This window comes from Choloepus didactylus, chromosome 2, assembly GCF_015220235.1.
Source record: "Choloepus didactylus isolate mChoDid1 chromosome 2, mChoDid1.pri, whole genome shotgun sequence".
Taxonomy (NCBI): Eukaryota; Metazoa; Chordata; class Mammalia; order Pilosa; family Megalonychidae; genus Choloepus; species Choloepus didactylus.
Window position 1 is genome coordinate 114,361,033 of NC_051308.1, and position 24,240 is coordinate 114,385,272.

The 24,240-nt window shown below is 41.3% G+C and overlaps 1 protein-coding gene across 1 annotated transcript; it reads left to right on the forward strand.

Annotated features, from left to right (window-relative positions):
• Positions 1-913: 913 nt before the first annotated feature.
• On the forward strand, positions 914-3,394 carry LOC119517686 (protein regulator of cytokinesis 1-like). Its single transcript, XM_037814596.1, is given in 1 exon segment — positions 914-3,394. A coding segment is annotated over 1 exon segment (1,821 nt). The 5' UTR covers positions 914-964; the 3' UTR covers positions 2,786-3,394.
• The last annotated feature ends 20,846 nt before the right edge of the window (positions 3,395-24,240 follow it).

Genomic DNA, 24,240 nt, shown 5'->3' on the forward strand with positions numbered 1-24,240 from the left:
CAAGTTAATTTCATTTGGTCTTGAAGGTCAGGAAAGCTGTGGATGACATGTGGGTTATATATCATAGACTTTTGCAAACTGTTGTCCTTCTTGACTCTATCTTCAAGCCAAGCTAACCTGCCCACGCACCATGCACCAGGCACCCAACAGTACCAAGACAGCACAGAACAGCCCCACTGACAGTGATTGATAGATATTGGCTAGGACCCTCCTCGTTGCCTCCGTTCTGTCGCACTTCCTCCTGTCTGCTGACCATCAGCTTTACCTCCTGGTTTCAAACCTGCTCCTGCCCCTTAGGCTTGATGTGGTCTTTTCCTCAGCTCTAACAAGCAGCATCCTCCACAAATTCAAATTCAATTCTCCGATACTTTCTCTTAAATATCTAGTGTAGCTCAAACCACCTTACCTTGATGGGAACCTAATTCCCAAGATCCCCATGAAGTGGAGAAGGGAGCTATGACCCTGCAAAATGCTATTCTTATGCATGCTCTGGGGACCACCTACCTCTAATCCCAAGGTTGGTGAGGGAGGCTTATTAAAATGCAGATTCATGGGCCTCATCCAGCCTCCTAAATTGAATCTCTGAGTATGAAGCCCAAGAACCTAAACTGTTAACAAGCTCCTGAGGTAAGTCTTATACAATAAAGGCTGAGAATCATTACCCTAAACAATGTGATATACATTACTGTTGACATTTCCACAGTTACTTACTGGAAAGTCTTGGCCAATTATAAACTCGGAGCAAATAGATTCCAATTACCCCATGCAGCCATTAAAAACAATGAAGTACAATGAAGTAGAAGAATATTTAATTACACGTAAAGGTATTTACGATGTATAATTATGTTAAAATAATCAGGTCCAGGGAGCATCTGTCCAAAGCGAGAGTGCCGGTTCTTGCTGTGTTCGGGCCCTCGTGGAGTAGGTCCGAGGCCCTGACGCCCGGCTGCTTGGAGCGTCCGCTATGAGGAGAAGTGAGGTTCTGGCCGAGGAGTCCATAGTATGTCTCCAGAAAGCCCTGAATCACCTTCGTGAAATATGGGAATTAATTGGGATTCCAGAGGACCAGCGGTTACAAAGAACTGAGGTTGTAAAGAAGCATATCAAAGACCTCCTGGATATGATGATTGCTGAGGAAGAAAGCCTGAAGGCAAGGCTCATCAAAAGTATATCGGTCTGTCAAAAAGAGCTGAGTACCCTCTGCAGTGAGTTACATGTCGAGCCATTTCAGGAAGAAGGAGAGACAACCATCTTGCAACTAGAAAAGGATTTGCGCACTCAGGTGGAATTGATGCGAAAACAGAAGAAGGAGAGAAAACAGGAACTGCAACTGCTTCAAGAACAAGATCAAGAACTATGTGAAATTCTTTGCATGCCCCACTATAACATTGATGGTGCTTCAGTTCCCAGCTTAGAAGAACTGAACCAGTTCAGGCAGCATGTGGCAACTTTGAGAGAAACAAAGGCATCTAGACATGAAGAGTTTGTCAACATAAAGAGACAGATCATACTGTGTATGGAAGAATTAGATCACACCCCAGACACAAGTTTTGAAAGAGATGTGGTGTGTGAAGATGAAGATGCCTTTTGTTTATCTTTGGAGAATATTGCAACACTACAAAAGTTGCTACGGCAGCTGGAAATGCGTAAGTCACAAAATGAAGCTGTGTGTGAGGGTTTGCGTGCTCAGATCCACGAGCTCTGGAACAGGTTGCAAATACCTGCAGAAGAGAGAGAAGCAGTGGCCACAGTTATGACTGGGTCAAAGGCCAAAGTCAAGAAAGCGCTTCAACTGGAAGTGGATCGGTTAGAAGAATTGAAGATGCAAAACATGAAGAAAGTGATTGAGGCAATTTGAGTGGAGATGGCTCAGTACTGGGACCAGTGTTTTTACAGCCAGGAGCAAAGACAAGCTTTTGCCCCTTACTATTCTGAGGACTACACAGAAAATCTGCTCCAGTTGCATGATGCCGAAATTGTGCGGTTAAAGCACTACTATGAAGGTCACAAAGAACTCTTTGAAGGTGTTCAGAAGTGGGAAGAAAGCTGGAAGCTTTTCTTGGACTTTGAGAGAAAAGCTTCAGATCCAAGCAGGTTTACAAATCGTGGGGGAAATCTTTTAAAAGAAGAAAAGCAACGAGCCAAGCTCCAAAAAACACTCCCTAAGCTGGAAGAAGAGTTGAAGGCACAGATTGAAGTGTGGGAACAGGAGCATTCGAAGGCATTTGTGGTAAATGGGCAGAAATTCATGGAGTATGTGACAGAACAATGGGAGATGCATCGACTGGAGAAAGAGAGAGCCAAGCAGGAAAGACAACTAAAGAATAAGAAGCAGACAGAGACGGAGATGCTCTATGGCAGTGCTCCCCGCACACCTGGCAAGCGGCGAGGACCAACACCCGGCACGCCGGGCAAAGTTCGCAAGCTGAACACTACCACCATCTCCAACGCTACAGCCAATAGCAGCATTCGGCCTATCTTTGGGGGGACAGTCTACCGCTCTCCTGTGTCTCGACTTCCACCTTCTGGCAGCAAGCCAGTCGTCACTTCCACCTGTTCAGGGAAGAAAACGCCCCGTGCCGTTAGGCATGGAGCTAACAAGGAGAACCTGGAGCTCAATGGCAGCATCCTGAGCGGTGGGTACCCCGACTCAGCCCCCCTCCAGCGCAACTTCAGCATTAATTCTGTTGCCAGCACCTATTCTGAGTTTGCGCGAGAACTTTCAAAGGCTTCCAAATCTGATGCTACTTCTCGAATCCTCAATTCGACCAACATCCAGTCCTGAGAAGCCCTGATTAGCCAGCCAGCTGTGGCTTCCTGTTCCTTGACCTAATTATAGAGGGGTAGCTTTAATTATTCTTCAGTTTGGTTTGCTTAAAACCCTGGATGGCTTCCATGACCATGGGCTTAACTTTAAGACACAGATGAGTGTTACATCATTTATTCAGTGGGTCCTCAGAGACTTGGTTTTATTTTGGCTCAAAAAAAATACATTAAAACTTAGTTTATAGTAGTAAGTGCAAATTTTAGCATATAGGGACCTATTTTCTTTCTGTACCCCATAATTTCACTTGCTGAAGCATGATCAAGGCTTGTTTTATTTCTCTCCATTGTGTAGGAAAATGATAGATTGTGCCCATCCTTGGGGTATGGGACAGAGGTAATTCTGACTTGTATACTTGTAATTAGCAATTAAGATCTTTTTAATTTAGAGATGTTCAATTAATGCTGTAGCTTTGTTAGCTTTGCTCTCACCAGAAGGCCTGTGCCCACAGGGCAGCCCTCCTCATGAGCATGTCTTTGTGTATCAGAAATTGAGTAGCCTGTCCTACTGCCAAAGAAGTGACAGAGAGACTGGGAGTGACTTGGTTAATTGTGTACAGTTCTGTTATTATAGTGCAGTGCCCTCTGTGGGGTTATGTGTGTATGAACACATTTGCTTTTCTGAACTCTTTATTCTTCAGAGTTTTTCTCTGGATCCAGTCCCCCCCCATCCCTGTGCCCACTCTGCTTGAGTTCTTCTCCCTCCTGCAGTTGCCAGCTAAGCTGGGGGGGGCAGGGGAGCATTTGAATGGGTTAGACCATTTCTGCTGTGGAGATTTGGAATTTTGCACATCAGTACTGGGGTGATGTTCCCGTGAGAGCTTCCACAACGTAGCTCCTTCTTTCTCCACCTAGCCAATCACTACTTGTTCTCCCCAAAACACCATTATTTATTCTTACTCTGCCTGCACTAATACTACTGGCAACACATTAAATGGTTCTCAGAAGCTTACCAGTGTGGACTTGGTCTTTGTCAGCCATGCTGTCTAGTCATACGTATACATGTCCTGTTTTTAAAATATAAATATATTGTTAAAAATAAATTAAAATGTGTATACTTACATTTCAAATACATGAACTGTGGTGGTTTTCATTTTTTTTTTTTCAAATCACTTTTCAGTTGGTTTGGTTTGTTGAAAACAGGAGACTTAAAAAGATGTACAAGAAATTATTAGTAGGAAGTATGATTGTTACATTTAGTGCATTTTTAATATCTCTTATTCTCAGAAAAAATTTTTTGAGAGTATTGAAAACCTTAATTCCTGATAATAAAGGGACTAAATTAATATTAGGAAACTTATTTCATAGCTATTTGTCATATTAAGAGGAAGAACTAATAATATGGCTACATGACTTTATTCCTTTATTGAGGAATAATTTACATAGATAACGTCACATATTTAATGTACACTTTGATAAAATTTGACATACACCATGAGACCATCATGACATGACAATCAAGTTAGTGAATATATACATCACCCCCCAAAAATTTTTCCTGTCACTTTATCCCTCCATCCCACTGCCACCCATCAAGCAACCACTGACCTACTTTCTGCCACACTACAGATTAGTTTGCTTTTTCTAGAGTTTTATGTAAGAATCATGTTATATGTACTCTTTGATCTATCTTTTTTACTATTTTTCATGACTTTTGAGATTCATCTATATTGTTGTTGTCCCCATAGTTCATTCATTTTTATTGCTAAGTAGTTTTCCATTCTGTGGTGTGATGGTTGAGTTCATGTGTCAGCTTTGCTAGGTTATGGTGCCTAGTTGTTTGGTCAAGGAAGCACTGGCATGACTGTTACTGTGAGGATATTTTGTGGATTCAAATCATCAGTAAGTTGAATGCATCTGAAGCTGATTATTTCTACAGTCAGTTGAGGAGACTGCCTGCAACATTGAGAAAAATCTCATCCAATCAGTTGAAGGCCTTAAAAGAAGTGATGATTTCAGCAGTCAGAAGGAAGAATTTCCATCTCTACTTCAGCCAGCCAGCTTCTCCTAGGGAATTCATCGAAAACCTTCATCAGAGTTCCCAACTTGCAGCCTACCCTATGGAATTTGGACTTGCCCACCCGCACGAGTCATGTAAGCCAACTCCTATAGTAAATCTCATAATATTTACATGTCAGTTCAGTTTCCCTGGAGAAACTTGACTAATACATCTGGATATACCAGAGTTAATTTACCTATTATGAACATTTGGGTTGTTTCCAGGTTTTAGCTAGTACAAATAAAGCAGCTGCGACCATTCATATACAAGTCCTTGTATCAATACATTTTTTTCTTTTGTGTACCTTAGGAGTGGAATGGCTGGATCACATGAAAGGTGTATATGTTTAACTATTTGAGAAACTGCCAAACTGTTTTCCAAAGTGGTTTCACTGTTTTACATTCCCACCAGTAACGTGTGAGAGTTCAGCTTCTCCACATCCTTGCCAACATTTGGTATTGTTTTTGTAGCTTTAGCCATTCTAGTGGGTGTTCTTTTTTTTCATTATGTTTCAACTTGCACTTCTGTATTGACTAATTGTTGAGTATCTTTTCATATGCTTATTTGCCATCCTTCTGTTTTCTTTGTTGAAATGTCTGTTCAACTCTTTTGCCCATTTTAAAAAATTGAGTTGTTTGTGTCCTTAAGTAAATTTTGAGAATTCCCTATATATTCTGGATACAAGTCCTTTATCAGGTACAGGCACTCCTCAAAGATATTGCGGGTATGGTTCCAGACTGCCACAATAAAGCAAATATTGCAATGAAAAAAAAAAAAAAAAAAAAAAATAATCAGGTCCAATCCCACTTCTGAGTAAAATATGAATGTTTATACATGCATAGAACACATCAGGAAGAACATACACTGAAAAATTAACCTGGATAATTGAGTTGTAGGAGCTCTTAATTGTTTTCTGGGTTGTGGTTTTTTTGGTCTTTTGTTTTGTTTTGTTTTGTTTTTTGTTTTCTGGGTTTTTCTTTTTTCTTTTTTTTTTTTTTTTTTTTTTGCCTATCTCTATTTTCTCCATTTCTTCAATATGTACACAAGTATACATATGTTATAAGGCAATCTCCATGAGAAATGAGAACAGGCATTTCATTTTGTTCACTGCTGAATCCTCACTCCCTAGAAGGTCTGGCACAGGGAGGCTCTCAATAAGCATATGCTGAATAAATAACAGCATATTTCAAAATTTCAAATTTTCAAAAGGACACTCCAAACATGACCTAACTTAACCTACCTTAAGTATAGATATGATTCCTAATCTCAGTTTACTTGAATTATCAATTATCAGTATAAATAAACAACTTTGGCTGAAAGTGCTAGCTGTCTGTCAGATGAGTTCACAAAGCCTTAAACAGTGATATTGTTTAGATATTTATATTTGAGTTTTTAAATGAACACATATTCAATGTACGCAACAACAGGACACAGCATTTAACATTTATCATTTACTGAACATCCATGAAACCCTTTACTATGCAATACTGTGAGAGCCATTACTCTGAAGGACATCCAAGATGGCACGGCAGGGTGAGAGGTACCCAGTAATTCACAAGAGAAAATAATCCAAAGATGGCCAGGCGCAATACTTATTATTTCAGATGCAGATACAGCAATGTACAAAGCATAACTGATATCATAACTCAAAGGGGGAAGGATGTTCTCTTATCCCTAGCACCCAGCACAGTGAAAGCACATAGCCAGGGCTCAATAAATGTATGCTGAATTTCCAAGACTTGGTGAGATAAGGCTAGTCATTGGAACACATGATAGATGTATATACCTACCTGTGCAGTAAAGGGTTCACTCAACAGGCCTGGGTTGTACAAACCTTGCATGTTTGTTTTAGTTTCCTAGGCTGCTCAAGCAAATACCATGAAATGGTTTGGCTTAAACAATGAGAATTTATTAGCTTACAGTTTTGAGGCTAAAAGAAAGTCCAAATCAAGGCCAAGGTGATGCTTTCTTCCCAAAGAATGGCATTGTGGGGCTGGCTGCCAGCAATCCTCGGTCTTCTGTAACATGGCAAGGCACATAGCGGCATCCCCTAGTCTGTTTCTTCTCTTCTTTCACCTTCTTGCTTCCTGTGGTTTTCTGTCTCATGTCTGAAATCTTTCTGTCTACAAAGGGCTCCAGTAATAAGATTAAAACCCACCCTGATTGAGATAGATGAGACCTTAACTGAAGTAACCTCATCAAAAGGTCCTACTTGCAGCGGGTCCACACCCACAGGAATGAGTTAAATTTAAGAACATGTTTTTCTGTAGTACATACAGCTTCAAACCACCACAGTGTTCCAAAGAAAAGTCTGGCCATGACTGGGTCCTGGGAGATAATCTCTAAACTGCCTGATAATTCCTAGGACCTGAGGAAAGCCAGATAGTCTGTGCCAACAGTGTGATTTATGGTGGGGTCTGTTCTAGTTTGCTAATGCTGCGAATGCAAAACACCAGAGATGGATTGGCTTTTATAAAAAGGCGGTTTATTTGGCTACACAGTTACAGTCTTAAGGCCATGAAGTGTCCAAGGTAACACATCAGTAATTGGGTACCTTCACTGGAGGATGGCCAATGGTGTCCAGAAAACTTCTGTTAGCTGGGAAGGCATGTGGCTGGCGTCTGCTCCAAAGTTCTGGTTTCAAAATGGCTTTCTCCCAGGACATTCCTCTCTAGCAACTTGCTCCTCTTCAAAATGTCACTCACAGCTGCACTGAGTTCCTTCTCTTTGAGTCAGCAAGTTTATATGGCTCCACTGATCAAGGCCCACCCTGAATGGGTGGGGTCACGCCTCCCTGGAAATATCCCATCAGTTATCATCTACAGTTGGGTGGGGCGCATCTCCGTGCAAACAACCTAATCCAAACGTTCCGACTTAATCCCCACTATTATGTCTGCCCCACAAGATTGCATCAAAGAATATGGCTTTTTCTGGGGGACATAATACATTCAAACCAGCACAGGGTCCATGGACCACCTCTGGAGGTTTGACCTCTGGAGGGACTAGCGACTGAGTAACTAATGTCAGACATGCAGGCATTCCATGCCTATGGACCCCCAGTAAAACCCTGGACTCCATGGCCCAGGTGAGCTTCCCTAGTTGTCAATACTCTGTACATATTGTCAAACATCAATGCTGGGAGAATTAAGCACTGTCCACCTGACTGGGAGAGGGCAACTGGAAACTTGCTCCTGGACTCCACCTTATGCACCTTTCATCTTTGCTGATTTTAATCTGTATCCCTTCACTATAATAAGTCATAACTGTGAGTGTAACAGCTTTTCTGAGTTCTGCAAATCCTTCTAGTGCATCATTGAACCTGACAGTGTTCTTAAGAACACCCCATCCAATAATCTTTTCAGAAATAAAATAAACAGACCTGTAAGGAAGCAAGATAGCATAGTGCTGGGTGACAAGATAGAACTTCATGAAACTCTCTAAGACTAAGTACAGAAGACTGCTAGGAAGCATTGGAGTGAAGACAGAAGACAGAGGACCATATTTGATATGTTACCGGAATATGTTAGAGGGTTCCTTGGCCATATGGAGAACACACATGAAGCATTCCTGAAACAGATCAACCAAAGTCATATCAGGGCACCCATGCACTGTGACAAGAGGCAGCCCAGCAGCATGGGAAGGCCTTGGAGCCAACCCCATGCTGCCCCTTTCTGGTTTTATGAGATTATTTAACCTGTTTGAGCCTTAGTTTTATCATCTTTATCATGGGCTTACAATTCTTACCTCATAGGTTTATTGTGAAGATTAGAGAAAATGTATACAAAACATCTATCCCAGTTAGGATTAGCCTGTCATATGGTAAGTGCTGAATAAATAGCAGCTAATATCACTAGTGTTGGGGTGGGAGCAGGCTTCAGTTATCCTGATATCTTTTGGGAATCTCCGTCTGCTAGAAGTACAGTATTTGAGAAAGCCTTGACTTCTTCCTTTAGTCATACAGATTCATTTCTCACAATGAAGAAAGTGCTACATAATATTTAATAAGGAAGAATTTACTGATGCTCTGTAAGTGCTGGAAGGCAACAATATCATATTAGATTTCATGAAAGCCAAGAAAGGAAAGATTGGACTTAACTAAAATTCAGGAAGACAGACATTTAAAATTTCAAAGGAAAGACAGATATAATTCCATGATGTGCTTTAAAAAAAAACTCACTGATGTTCTATTAATTTTTGAATCCACTATTTGGTGACATTGTATTTTATGCTCTCTCAAGTCAAGCACTGTTTAGAAAATATATATTCCTGTAAATTCAGAAAATTTTGTTGAAAAGTTTTTCATTAATTTCTGTATATTCAAATTTTTAAATTAGAAAATTGTTGAAATATCTTAGAACAGAGAATGGACTTTTTAACATGAACACATTTCTCTTTGACCCAATAAAATATTTAGAAAGAGAGAGAGAGAGAAAAAAACGAGAACAAAGAGAGAGAAGAGAAGCATATTTGAAGGAGAAGATGGTGAGTTCACCTTGGGACGATTTTAACTTGAGGTGCCTTTTGGACATCCTGGTGAAGATGGCCAATGGGCTTCTGGACCATAGAGTATGGAGATAAAGATTCAAAAACCAACTTATATGGAGGTACTAATTAAATCCATTAAATAAGAGGAGATCAGCCAGGGTGATATGCGTAAGAGAAGCAGGTCGAGGGCAGAAGTCCAGAGAACACCAACATTTGCAGGAAAAGCAAAGGAAGAGATACCAGAAGGAGACGCAGAAGAAACAGGCATCAGGTAACTGGGAGCCAAGTGTGTGGACACCCCAGAAGCTGGGAGATGGAGGACAACCCATAATGTCATATGCAGGGGAGGCCAAGTGAAACAAGCACTGAAATTAGAATTCACGGAATTAGGAGGCCTTTTCTGAGGCATTTTCAGTAGCATGATGGTAGCAAAGCCAAATTTCAGAAGCTTAAGGAATCACTAGGAGCTGAGGAAAAGATATTGTGTGAAAACAACTCAAGAAGTATGGATGAGAAGGAAAGAGAGAAAGGGAGGTAGGGTGTGCCAGTTATTCAGCTAGTGACTGTTGGCTTCTGAACTACTCTTCTACATGCATTTTGCAGTGCTGGGCTGGGACCCTGTAAACCACATTTTCCCTTTGTAGGTGGAATCCTCTCTAGGCTCCGCCAATGGGAGCCCAACAGGGAGACTGGAAAAGAAGAAGGGATTTGCTCCTTCCTGTGGGCTCCCTGTTCATGTCAGCCTCAATTCCTCACTCCAGCAGGGCAGTTTCTCCCTAAAGGTACGCTGTCTATTCCCAACAGAGATGCCCTTCAGAAGTATAAACTAGCTTGGATTTTATAGTTTTTCTAACCCTCACAGAGCCAGCCCTAAGAGACCACTATACCAGGCTTAAGTCTCAGAAACCCTCCTCCAAGCTTCAAAGTTTTAATAATTCCAACTCTTCCTTTTGTTCCGCAGCCCTGGGTGTGGCTGCTGCCTCCCAAAATTGCTGCCTCCATATATCCTAGCATTCTCTTTTTACCCTTTCAGTTACCTAGTTAACAATTTTTAATATCTAGTTAACGAATCTCTCTGTTAAATTAACTGTTGTGTTATTTTCTCCTGCATGATTCATAGAGAAATCCTGAGTTAGGAGAGAAAGATTGGATTTACAATGAAGAGACTTACGTGTGATTTTTAGACTGTGATAAAGAAGCCCCTACAGAGAGGGAGATTGAAGAAAGAAGAGAGAGAGGAGAAAACTATTGCCAAGACCTAAGAGACTATGAAAGAGGCAGGATCAAAGGCTGCACCCCAAACCCCTGAGAAGAGAGGAAAAGAGGTAAGGATGGATGTGGAGGAAGATACATTTGTGGGTGAGGAAAACTGTGGGAAATCATACCTATGGTCTCCCCATGCATCCATGAGGGTGGGAGGATGAGAAGCATCATCAAAGTCTGGAGTCATCCCCAAGGGGAATGAGAGAATGTGAGTCACTTAAAGGCAAGTAAAATGATTCAGAGGCTGAAGTTCTAAAGAACACAAATCCCATGGCTTGTGCTCTCTCTGGGTCCAGCCACAGCTGAGAGGATGCAATGAGAGAGGGGTTAGGATCTGGTTGGACAGACAGAAGGACAAGGCTGAAGGGAAATGAAAATGTCACTGACTGAGTTGTGCTTCTGATCCATGGAGTCCAGCCTGGGGAGGTCAGGAAAAGAGGCCTGAAGGGATCTGACAGACTGAGAGAAAGGCAGGGACCAACCGTGAGGCTGAAAAGCAGAAAGAGGGGGACGCAACTCATGGCAACTCTTGCAGAACCATGACAGTAAGAAAAGAACCTCATGTTTAGCTCTAAACCAATGACATCTGCCACAATGGACACAGGGAATCTTTTAACTCTACCTACATAGTTGATCACTTCCCTAACAAAGCCAAATACCACCAGATTCTGGGAGGGAAAAAAAAGGAAATTATGATGTCAGATAAACATTGGGTTCTGTTGTAAGCTTTGAAAGAAACACAAATTTTACTTTTTACGTTTCCTTTTTGAGCAGTTCTATCTAACTGCTTATCTATCCATTTAAAGCACAAAAGGAATATTTACTTGCTTTTCTGAAAAGAGAATAAAACTCAAGCTGTCTTGTGTGATTGCGAAAGCCTTGTGGATCACACTCCCTTTATCCAGAGTATGGATGGATGAGTAGAAAAATGGGGACAAAAACTAAATGAAAAATAGGTTAGAATGGGGGGGTGATTTGGGTGTTCTTTTTTACTTCTACTTTTTATTCTTATTTTTACTTTATCTGGTATAAGGAAAATGTTCAAAAAATAGATTGGGATGATGATGTACAACTATATGATGGTGCTGTGAACAGTTGATTGTACACCATGGTTGATTGTATGATATGTGAATATATCCCAATAAAACTGAATTAAAAAGAAAAACCTGTCTTGCAATTACCATTAAGCCCATGGAACCCTTTTAGAAATGTAATACATATTTTGAGATTTTAATGATCACAGTTTTCTATATCTTGAAACATTTTTCAATTTCATCATCCTAGGAATTATTTCATCATTACTATTCCCAGACACGCTAAAAATGACTAAAATGAAAAGAACACAGAGGAGTAATGGGATCACTAAGAAGGATGCTGCAAGCATGAAATAAATCATTACCATGATGTCATCCACATCATCCTTCAGGTTTCTCATTGTGCTGCCCCAAGTATTGCATCATCTTTCCAAAAATTATTTTTAAAAGTCTGGATATGCCATCTTAATGTATGGTGTGTTTTTGTTTTTCTATTTGTTTCTTTTACCTTTCATTGAACAGGGTTGAGAATTCAAAATTTTTCATTTCCTTTGCATAACGGCAAAGAGAAGAAAATCGACAAGAGAAAGACATTTCACAATTATTAGATAAATAAAAAGTCCTCTAATAACAATGATGAAGTTGATCATATAAGTGAAATCTCAGACTGTGAGTCTTCAGATGACAATATCCTTGGTGAATTTTCTCAAACTCAAGAATCTGTAAGTGAGATGTTAGGGCACCTAACTGCTTGCCAGAGTTGACTTAGCCAATCTGGCTGGCCAGGTGAGAGCTGCCTTGCTTCATCATGGCTCCACACGTGTCTCTCCAGAAGCTGCATGCTCAGTCAATGAGGATGGCTTTCCTTGACAGAGGAAGTGGCTGTGCTGCTCCACTAGAATCTCAAAACTAGCTCTTAAGAATCAATGAGTGGTGAGAACCTAAGATGGCAGCTAGGTGAGACAGGGCGAAAAAACACCTCCATGAAAAATACTAGATAAAAACCAGAAAGTGACCCAGAACACCACCTCCAGCGATGCATCAGCCGGACAAGGTCTGCTAAATCCACAGGGAATGTGCATTTGGTGAAACCAGGAGCCTGCATTCTGAAACAAGTGAGTGAGTCAGCTGAAAGTCCCACGGCCGCACTGCAGTATGGGGGAAATGGTGGGCTGGCGTTTGGAGATGGACTAGTTCTTTAAAAACAAAAAAAAGCCTGGGAGTGGCTGCAGATACTCTGGAGAGAGCCACACAGTGAAGCACAGCAGGAGTGGGCTAGGCTAACGCCTCGGTGTCTGGTGTGGAGGATACCCCTTCCCACACCCACTGCTGATTGTCTCAAGACCAGAGCAGCAGAGGGGAGCCAAAAGGAGGAAAAAAAACTGCATTCCTTGCAGCCATCTCCCCAGCAGGCAGGGGACGCTCCTGCCCGGGGCCAGACCCACAGCCCAGAGCCGTGCCAAGAAACCCAGGGTGACGGGGAATCCTTCCCGCAGCACTACACACAAGGCACAATATCAGCCATGGACAGTGGCCTTTAATACACCCACGGCTGATTGTCCGGAGCTGGGAGGGCAGAGCTGTGTGAAAAGGGGGCAGTTAAGGCGTCCCATTCAACCATCTTTGAAGCGGTCTCGGAGGGCCCCTGCACAGCCCAGCAACCCAGGGCTTCCCTGGCGGGCCGGCGCGCACTAGTGTCATGGCATGGCCCTCCCTCAGCAGAGGTCCTGGAAGAGCACAGCAGAGAAGGGGGACCCACTCAGAAATCCCAGGGACCCTACACCAATACCAAGGACTTGTGGGTTAGTGGCAGAGACAGTCTGTGGCAAGACTGAAATGAAGGCTTAGGCTCCTGCAACAGCCTTAATCTCTGGGAACACCTGGGAGGTTTGATTATTAAAGCTGCCCTGCCTCCCTAACCACCCAGACACACGCCCCACATTCAGGGCAGACAGCACCAGCAACACACCCAAACTTGGTGCACCAATTGGACGCCACAAGAATCAGACCCCCACACACCACAAAGACAAAGTGGGGGAGAACTGACTTGAGGGGAATAGGTGACTCACAGACACCATCTGCTGGTTAGTTAGAGAAAGTGTACACCACCAAGCTGCAGTTCTGTCAAATTAGGGATCAAGTAAAGCAAATGCCAAGAGGCCAAAAACAACAGAAAATCTTAAAGCATATGATAAAACCAGACGATATGGAGAACCCAAACCCAAATACCCAAATCAAAATATCAGAAGACACACAGTACTTGGCACAATTAATAAAAGAATTACGGACAGGCAACAAGAGCATGGCTCAGGATATAAAGGACATGAAGGAGAGCATGGCACAGGATATAAAGGACATAAAGAAGACCCTAGAAGAGCAGAAAGAAGAAATTGCAAGAGTAAATAAAAAAACAGAAGATCTTATGGAAATAAAAGAAACTGTTGGCCAAATTAAAAAGACTCTGGATACTCATAATACAAGATTAGAGGAAGTTAAACAAGAACTCAGCCTCCTCGAGGACCACAGACCAGAAAATGAAAGAACAAAAGAAAGAATGGTGAAAATTTTGAAAAAATCGAAATGGATCTCAGGGATATGATAGATAAAATAAAACGTCCAAATTTAAGACTCATTGGTGTCCCAGAAGGGGAAGAGAAGGGTGAAAGTCTAGAAAGAGTATTCAAAGAAATTGTTGGGGAAAACTTCCCAAACCTTCTACACAATATAAATACATAAAGCATAAATGTCCAGCGAACTCCAAATAGAATAAATCCAAATAAACCCACTCCAAGACAATATTCTGATCAGAATATTGAAGATATACTGAAGAGAAATACTGAAGAGAAGGAGCAAGTTCTGAAAGCAGCAAGAGAAAAGCAATTCACCACATACAAAGGAAACAACATAAGACTAAGTAGTGACTACTCAGTGGCCACCATGGAGGCGAGAAGGCAGTGACATGACATATTTAAAACTCTGAGAGAGAAAAATTTCCAACCAAGAATACTTTATCCAGCAAAACTCTCCTTCAAATTTGAGGGAGAGCTTAAATTTTTCACAGACAAACAAATGCTAAGAGATTTTGCTAATAAAAGACCTGTCCTACTTCAGATACTAAAGGGAGCCCTACCAACAGAGAAAAAAGCTGAGGGACTTCACCACCAGTAGATCAGTCCTATAAGAAATGCTAAAGGGAGTTGAGCAGGCTGAAAGGAAGGGACAGTAAACAATTGACTGAAACTACATGAAGAAATAAAGGCTACCACTAAAGATCACTTGGTAAATACAAATACCAATACTACTGTATTTTTTATTTGTAACTCCACTATTTACTTCCTACAAGATCTAAAATACATAAACTGTAATGATAAATCAGTGGTTTTGGACTCTATGTAAAATATGTAATTTTTGACAAGAACTACATAAAAGTTGGGGAATGAGGGAGTATAGGAACATAGTTTATGTGTGATATTGAAGTTAAGTTGGTATCAAAAAAAAACAAGATTGTTATAGATTTAAGATGTTAAATTTAAGCCCCACAGCAAACACAAAGAAAGTATCAGAGAATATGACCATAGAGATGAAAAGTAGAGCAGGGGTTCCGAGAAGTGGGGGAAGGGGCAATGGGGAGTTAAGAAATGAGTGTAGGGTTTCTGTTTGGGGTGAAGGGAAACTTCTAGAAACGGATGGTGGGAAGGTGATAGCATTGCAACATTCTAAATGTGATTAATCCCACTAATGGAATGCTAGGAAGGGGGTGGAATGGGAAGATTTAGGCTGTATATATGTTTCCACAATTGAAAAAAAAAAAAAAAAAAAAGACAGTCTAAATAGATGACAATTAAATGCCAAGGATCCTGGATGGGATCTGAGGATGGAGGAGAGAAGGCTCAAAGGGACACAGATGGGATATAAAGGGGAAAAAAAAAGGAAATATAGAATGTAAGCTTTGTATCAAGGTTGAATTTCTTGAACTTCTTAGCTACGTTTAATGGGATTGCATAAAAGAATGTTCTTGTTCATGGGAAATGTATATGTGAATTATATTGTTTTTTCAAGGGTGTTTGAAGCTTGCTCTCATATGTTCAAAAGACAGAGCAATAGATGATGGATGATAGGGAGGGAGGGAGGAAAAGAAAGAAAGAGACAGTGGTGTGACAGGATGTTAAAGGTGGGTATCGGGGGAGGGGGGTCGGGGTATACTGGAGTTCTATGTATGGGGTTTGTACTGTTTTTGCAACTTTTCCTGTAAGTTTGAATTTATCTCAAAATAAAATTTATTATAAAAAAAAGAATCAATGAGTGAAAAATATATTTCTAAGAACAAAAATGAAATACTGCATTCTCATTCAGTTAGTCATTCAACAGGAAGAACTTCATCACACAATATTTTGCAACAAGAATCTGGATCATCCCATTTTGCTAAAAAGACATGTGACAGTGTTTTTGCATTGGTTATGATGTTTATGCACCAAAATTTATTTCAGACACTTTGTAAGAGAACAAATGCTGAAGATAGGCGTATGTAACAAGGTGACTGGAAAGAAAAAGATGACGCAAAATTAAAAACATTCATTGAATTGGTCATTCAAATTGGTGTTTATAAATCTAAAAATGAAGATATCTAATATGCACACAAAACACACACACAAATAAGCAGGTAGAGAATTGATTGAGAGAGACATAGACAGATATTTTCAAACCCAGGAAGAAATGGAATAAAAATTTGGATTTGCTATATCTAAATTCTTATTATAATTTCTAATAAAGTTACTTTTCTTACCCTTCAATTCTTACTTTTATAGATTATTTATAAAAGGACTCAAAAATATAAATGCATAGATACATAGAAAAATAAATTAAAAAGATCCATTGGACACAGATGGTAAATGGTGATGATTATCTTTCTGGCTATACTAAGTGTTATTTCATTCTTGAATTCAACAAGCTCTTCATTAAGATGAATCAGGTGCACCTATGTGCAGACACTGCCCCCCACCCCCCCAGCCCGCGGCTCTGCGGTGTCCCCAGCTGCTGCGCTCTGCAACGGAAGTCACCGGAACCGCTGCCTCCGCGGATTGTGGGCAATGGAGGTGGATGGAGGGAACGAGGCACCGCAACAGTATTTCTCTCTTGCAGCTTCTGGGGCAGGGTCTTCGGGCATTTTTATTGCTGTCACATCTGTGACCGCAGGTGCTGCTTACGTTTCTAATCAGCATTCTGACTACTGAGGAGTCAGAGAGAGAAAGTCGAGTAGTGCCCAACAGGGGCTAGAGCTGGGAGTGGAACCAGGGAGCCCGGCCACTGGCGGCTCCACTCACAGGCACAGTCCGGGGACCCAGCCACAACCTCTCCGGCGAGATAAAACAAGCAGCAACTCAGGCGTCTCATGCCGGTGAGTCATTTCCTGGGTAGTGGCTCCAAGCTGTTCCAGGCCCCACAACCAGGCAGGAGCAAACGCGGTTTTTTTCACCCAGACCATCAAAACCACTCGTTTCCTGTCCTGAGCTTGATCTATTCACAGAGCATCGGGACTCTGTCCCAAGGGAATAAAATCGGAAGACAGACCTGAAACACCCAGGGGTTCCTAGACACTCTGATATGTTCTGACCAGAAGTGGGGGTCCCAGGCAGGCCCTCAGCCTTCTGAATACCCAGCACCTCCTTCTCAGTCCACGGTTCGCTTTGTCCCTTGGCATTTTGAATTGGCATAGGAGAGTGCTCAATAGATATTTGTTGAATAAATAATCTTCCCATCCCCACATCATGATCCTCTTTAACTCGCTTTCTTTTGTGTTTTGTTTGCCACTTAAAATTCAAACCGCCTTGCTCAAGAAGGATGTTTGCTTTTCTAGCTTTCTCTAAACACCCACCAAACACCAGGGAGAGGCAGAACTCTAGGCGAGAGGCCCTAAAAAGAAACTGGGAAACCACAGACGTTTCTGGCACCGGTGGTTGATTGAGAAACAGGTCATACCTGTTCACAGAGCTGACTGTTAGCTTTGGCTCCCAATCAAGGGGTGACTCAGCAATGGAAGGGGGTTTTACCAGGTGCTGGGAGACTCAAAGTGGAGCAAAGACAGCTCCTGGGAAATGAGGAGGGGGCCAGCTAAAGGAGCCAGTAGGAAACAGAGCTGCTGAGGCAGCTGGCTCCAAAAATGCCTGACACCAAGGCTAAAACACATAGTGATGTACCACAGAACTTAACTCCTTTGTGTTCATTTTTCAAAAATTCAGAAAAGGAAAAGGAAATGATGTTCTGTGTCTCTGCAGATTTGCTGACCCATAGCCCTAATAAGTGATTTGTTTTCCGCTTTAAAAACTATTAACCCTTAGGGACCAATTTTGCAGTATCTGTCAAAATTTAAAATACTCATATCTGAGAAACAATTGATTCTATTTCCAGGATCTCTTCCTCAGCTGTGCCTGTACATGTACAGTATTTCTGGAAATTTTTTTTTAAATAGTCATCTCATTGTTTTTCAAGAAAAGCCCAGTATTAGACATTTTATATCATATCTGTACACATAGACTACTTCTGTGCAGTCACTAGGAAGAATATGATCAAAATCTACACAAGAATATGAAAAGATGTCCAAAATATATCATTAAGTGAACAAAAAGCAAGTGGCAGATGTGTATATACAGTGTGACTCCATTTATGTAAATCAAGCAAAAAAATTACTGACAAGATCACCAGAAACTGATTACCAAAAGTAGTGCAACTAAGGAAGTGTGAGAAGCTTTGGCATTTCAGTTTAAACACTTCTGAGTTTTAAACTTTTTTACAATAAGCCTGTAATTCTTATTTCTTTTTTAATATTAACAATTAGTTTTAAGGAGAAAAATAAAAATACGTATGTGTGTGTATCTAAGAAAAACACTTTATTATAAAGTGTTGAGACACTTGATCTGACAGAAAAGAACAGAAAGGTTGAAAATCTTTATTATGGGAGAAAAATATAGGATATGCAATCACAATATTCACCCATTCATTCATTCAAATATTCACTGATTTACCTACTGATGGCCAAAACTGTACTTTGAGGGGTGGAATAACAAAAAAGTACGATATAGCCTCTATCCTCAGGGAGCTTGCATCTCTACACAAGAGATGTGCATGTAGATAAACAGGTGCCTGAAACTATTGTGGGCATCTGTATGGGTACTGAAGAGACTTAGAGGAGGAAAAGAGGGGTCAGTTCTATGGGATGGAAGAGGGAGGGAGAGGCCAGGTCAGGAAAGCCTTCAGAAAGAAGGGATTGTGCTGCTGAGTCTTAAGATGAACAAGCATGTGCTGTAAACCCAAAAGACCTAGTTCTCAGCCTGCATCTGCTCCTCACCCAGTCTTGCAACCCCTCTGGGCCTCAGTTTCTTTATCTCTAACGGAATCAGCTCCAGGATTCCAAACCACATAAAATCATTCATTCACCCAACAAATCCTTATGGAATGTTTCTGTGGTCCAATAACAGAAACCTTGAAATAATAAAAATCCAGAGGGAGGAAAGCCAGGAGGGATGTCTGATCTTGTAATTTGCAAAGTAAACCAGTTACCTCTGTGTGGAGCAGAGGAGATCTTTTTTTTTTTTAAGCAACCAAGTTTTGGGATCCTTTGTCATGCAGAAATAAATAATTGGAACAGGGACTCACTATAGAAATAATTGATATATTTTGATATATTTTGGACATCTTTTCATATTCTTGTGTATGTTTCCTCAGTGCTTTCTCTCTTCTTTCTCTTTTTGTTGTTGAATTGGTTAGATGTCAAGGGCAATGCCTAGGAAGAAGACCTTGCAGAAAGGTTTGAATCCTAAAAAGAATTTTATTGTTTAGTCCAACTTATTCATTAAAGGCTGGGAATTCTACATGGGATTTTGGCATTCAACCTTTATCATAATAAACAATGATTTTGCACATCTCCCTTGAGAAATTGTAGTGGTGGAAGTGTCTATTGGGGATTGAATCATGTCTCCCACAAAAAAACAGGTTTTGGTCCTGTGGTTGTGAACCCATTTGTAAATAGGGCCTTTGAAGATGTTATTAGTTTTTATATGCCACAAGAAAAGTGCAGATAAAGGGCAGTGGTGGATCAACGAAGAGACAGATCCTTCTTAGTTGTAAGAGACGTGAAATCTTCATGGCGAAGGTGCTTGTTGAGCTGGGTGTTCACAAGTAGAATTTGGATATGAGAAGATAAGGTGAACATTCCACTGAAAGGACAGACAAGAACAAAGATCAACAGGTGGGAAATTATAGGGGTCCAGAAAGCTGGAAGATATGCAAATGAGACCCAGCACCAACCAATCAGAATAGGGACCAGCCTGCCAGACAAATCCTAGAGACCCTCTCCAACCCATGCATTAACCCTTCGATACTTGGTTAAGGGAAGCAGGTGGCTTGGGTGAACAGCACTCAGGGGTTCAGGAAAGAGGCTATTAGGCAACTGGTATATAAGTATTTCAATATTTTAACAACTAGTATGGCCTTACCAGTGAGTACCAGCTGAGAAATCAACCCTACCTACAGGGAACAGAGAAAAGTTCCATTTGGCTAGACTTTGTAGTGAATGAAGGAAAATATAAAAATAAATAAAATAAATAAATAAATAAATAAAACAAGCTGGGATTAGGCCATAAAGAATGTTGAATTACAATGTGAAGAATTTGGACACAAAATGAAGCAGCATAGATCCACTGAAAATATCTTGATCACACTTTCAGATCACGATAGACTGGACACAGATCAGCTATGGTGTGGGCTCGTTGGAGTAGAGATTTAAGTACATTTGACCATTTGCTGGAGGTCATTGTGAAGGAGAAAATTTCTCATCTCTGCCTAATAGTTAAAGACCTAAAAACAATTATCAGGGAGGGCTAATGGCTTCCAGCTATCCGCATGCAAGACGTCTGGAAGAATATGAAGAGAAATGTAAATGTGTGCAGGCAGTGGAAGAAAGCAAACAGTTTAACTTCCCCAGCATGCACAGAGACTCTGGCTGCTCTGAGGATGCTGTGGCAATAGTGTAATGGAGGGAGTCAATAGGAGTCAGCAAGTAGAGCAGAGCCATCAGGAAGTGAGAGGAGGAAAGGTTTGGAGGGATAACAATAATGACACTTGACATCTGCAAAGTACAGTTTACAAAGCACACTTTCATTTAATCCACATAGCAATACTGAGTACTAATTAACATTTGTGTGACACCACACCATTTAAAGAGCCCTTTTATACTTATTAACTTCTTAATTAGTATCCTCATTTTATACAAGAGAAAACTGATGCTCGGAATTAGAAAACAGCTTATCTAGTAAGGGACAGGGCTGGAACTCAAAATCAGGCCTTTAGATTCCTATCCAGCCATTTCCACTTGCCCCACGGTGGCGGGGTGGGGGGGGGGGCCTCAGAGATTGTGGGATTACTCCTTAATCTTGCAAATATGCCTTCCCACACCCATCCTCCAGGTTCTGGGCAGCAGTTGTAGATTGTGAGAGAACACTGAGGGGCTTCTAGTTTGGTTCCATGTGGTTCTTATCTTCAGGAGGTAAACATTTTAGTTTAGGACTTTAATAGAAAGAGCTTCACCCTAGAGACTCCTGACGCAATTAGCTCAGTTTCTGGAAGGATCCCATTCCTATTTTATTAATCAAATTAGATTTTGGGTTCTTCAAAGACAAGAGCTGTGACTTTTTAATCTTTGTATCTTCAGACCCTAGCACAGGATCTGGTACATCCAATACTCATTAACTATTTGTTGAATAACTTAATGAATAAATAAATGAATATAAATTTAAGATGCTTAATAGAAATATCTTAAGTCCCCACCCCCAAAAAGAAAAACAATGCAAAGAATCAAGAAATTCTTGGAGCAACATATTATTTAACATTAATTCACAAATGTTAAGTCATGCAATTCAACCAAACCCAGCCCCTGCTCTGAAAGGTCACTATTTCATTCAATCTCATAAACATTCATTGGGTCTTACTATGTGCACATTGCTATGAATGATACAAAGATGAGCAAGACAGATATATAATCTCAAGGAACTTCACTCTAGCAGAAAAGATAAAACATCTATTCACATAAACCCCAGTAATGAATAGCAGAATATTACAAATCCTCCCACCTCCCCAAAAATTTACAAAATATTATGGGAATACAAAGGAGGGGGGGCAGATCAGGAAGTTTCATGAAGGAAGAGGTATAGAAGGAGCCATAGGATTTCATCAGAGGAAAATGAAGTAAGGATGTTCCACAAACAGAGAACACCTGAGCAATGGCAAAGGAATGAGACTAGTATAGAGGATTTTTTTGGTAATAATCAGTGGTTCCATTTGGTTAAAGTGTAGAGTATATGAAGGAAAGCTTCATGGAGCACTTTAACACCCTCTACCACAACTTGTCATTGTCGCACACCAATTTCACTTCAGACATTATAACCTTCACTCTAACTCATCATCCACCTGGAGGAGTTTAGCACCCCTCAGTATGACCCACCCAACCTCCCACCCTCACAGCTTCTTTACCTCTGTCCTAGTTTCCCAGCTGCTAAAGCAAATACCGTACAATGGATTGGCTTAAACAATGGAATTTATTGGCTCATGGTTTTGAGATTAGGAAAAATCCAAAATTAAGGCATCAGCAAAATGATGCTTTGTCTTCAAAGACTTTGTCTTGGGGCTCCTTGGCTTTTCCCTCACACAGCGATTTCCAGGTTCCGTTGACTTCCGGCTTATTGCTTCTTATGGGCTTTCTCTTCCTATGCCTGAATTTCATTCTGCTTATAAAGGGTTCAAGTAATCTGGATTAAAGCTCAAACTGATTCAGTAGCCACACCTTAAATAAAAATTACATAGTCAAAAAGTCCTATTTACAATAGTTCACACCCACAGGGATGGATTAAGAACATGTTTTTCTTGGGTACATAATTCAATCCCTAACAACCTCCTTCATGCTCACTCCACTTAAACTGGAACAGTGTAACTCCCATAGCCATGCCTGGATTTCGCCATCAGCCATAAGGGGTCTACTTACAAAATATTAAACTCACTGAAAGATTAGACTGCACTGATAACTTCCCACATCCCAAACTCACCCCATCCCTCTTTTCCACATCTCGTTCTTTAATTTCACGAAAGCTTCCTGACACACCCACCTTCCATGTCCTTGCCTCCTTCCCTTTGTCCTGCGCTCAATGTTTAATCAAGTGGATTACTTTTTCACTCACACCCTCAACAACTCCATCCCTTGGTGCTTCTGTTACACACACCCTGTGAATCTGCAACCCTAAATCCGTTCCACAATCCTTTCTCTCTTGGAACCTATGACTAGACTTCTAAGCGTGTCTGGAGAAAGCCATATGGCCACACAATCGCACCACCGTGTGGATTGGAGTCACCATAAAATTACATCTTCCTATGTTTTTAGACCACTCCTCTGTCCATTTCCCCTGGAGATCACTGAGAACCCCCTCCACTCTCCTCACGCTCCCTTCTGGATTCCCATCCCCACTGTCACAGATGTCACCTTCTGCCTCGTGGCTTCAGCTGGAGCTCCAGAGGGATGCTCCACAGCAGCCGTCTTCCCAAGCACAGGGACCATCCACAGCCTCAGTCCTGCTCTTCTCCTTTTCCACCTCTGTGGAGAAATTCCATCCACCCACAGTTCCTCTGGGACCTTGCTCTAGCATTTATATCCTCTCAACCCTATGGTCTGATTTCTCATACTGATAATTCCTTCTCCTTAGCCTGTAAACCTACTCAAGCCTCTCCTATGTGTTTCTTAAATACTCCCTAGGTCCTAGATCCCCTTGGCTGTATCTCTCTTTCCTTCATAACCAATTTTCTCAAATGAGTAAACCCCCTCCCTGAGTATTCCTTCCTCAATCCACTGCCATCTGCCTTTCTCCCTGCTCTGGCAAATGTCTCCAGTGATATAAATGCTAAATCCGTGGACACGTCTCAGCCTTCATCATTCTTGTCCCATTGATGCTTTCATCTTGTTGACTACTCTCTCTACCTTGGAAGTCTCTCTTCCATGGGCTTCAGCGACACTGGAGAAGACTCTGAGTCTCCTGCTGCCTTCCTGATCATTTCCCCTCTTTCTCCTCTGCTGGATCACCTTCCTCCATCTGCTGGTTGAAGTTTGGTTTCTTCACAAAATTTAGGTTAGCACCATCAGAGCTGAGACCTCACCTGTGTTTGGTAACTACCATATTCTGGTGCTTGGGACAGCACACGCACGGACGGGCCTGGCTGAATGATGTACTGAATGTTAGAGATCCTGCAGCAAAGAGGGCACTTCCTCTGCCCTCAAGCAGCTTTCCATCCAGTGAGGAAGACAAAGAAGTAAACAGTGGAGTGTGGTAAAAATTACAATACAAGGAAACATAGGATGGATACAGGACATGCTTAATTCTTCCAGCATCGAATTGTGACAACACATATGAATCTGCCAGGGAAGCTCATTAGAGCCTCAGTTCCCAAGGTTTTTACTGAGGATGCTTCACATAGGCACCCTCTGCCTAGCATGTGCCAAAATTCCAAACTCACTGAAGGAAAGCAGGTGTTCAGCATTGTTCTAGTTTGCTAATGCTGCGGAATGCAAAACACCAGAGATGGATTGGCTTTTATAGAAAGGGG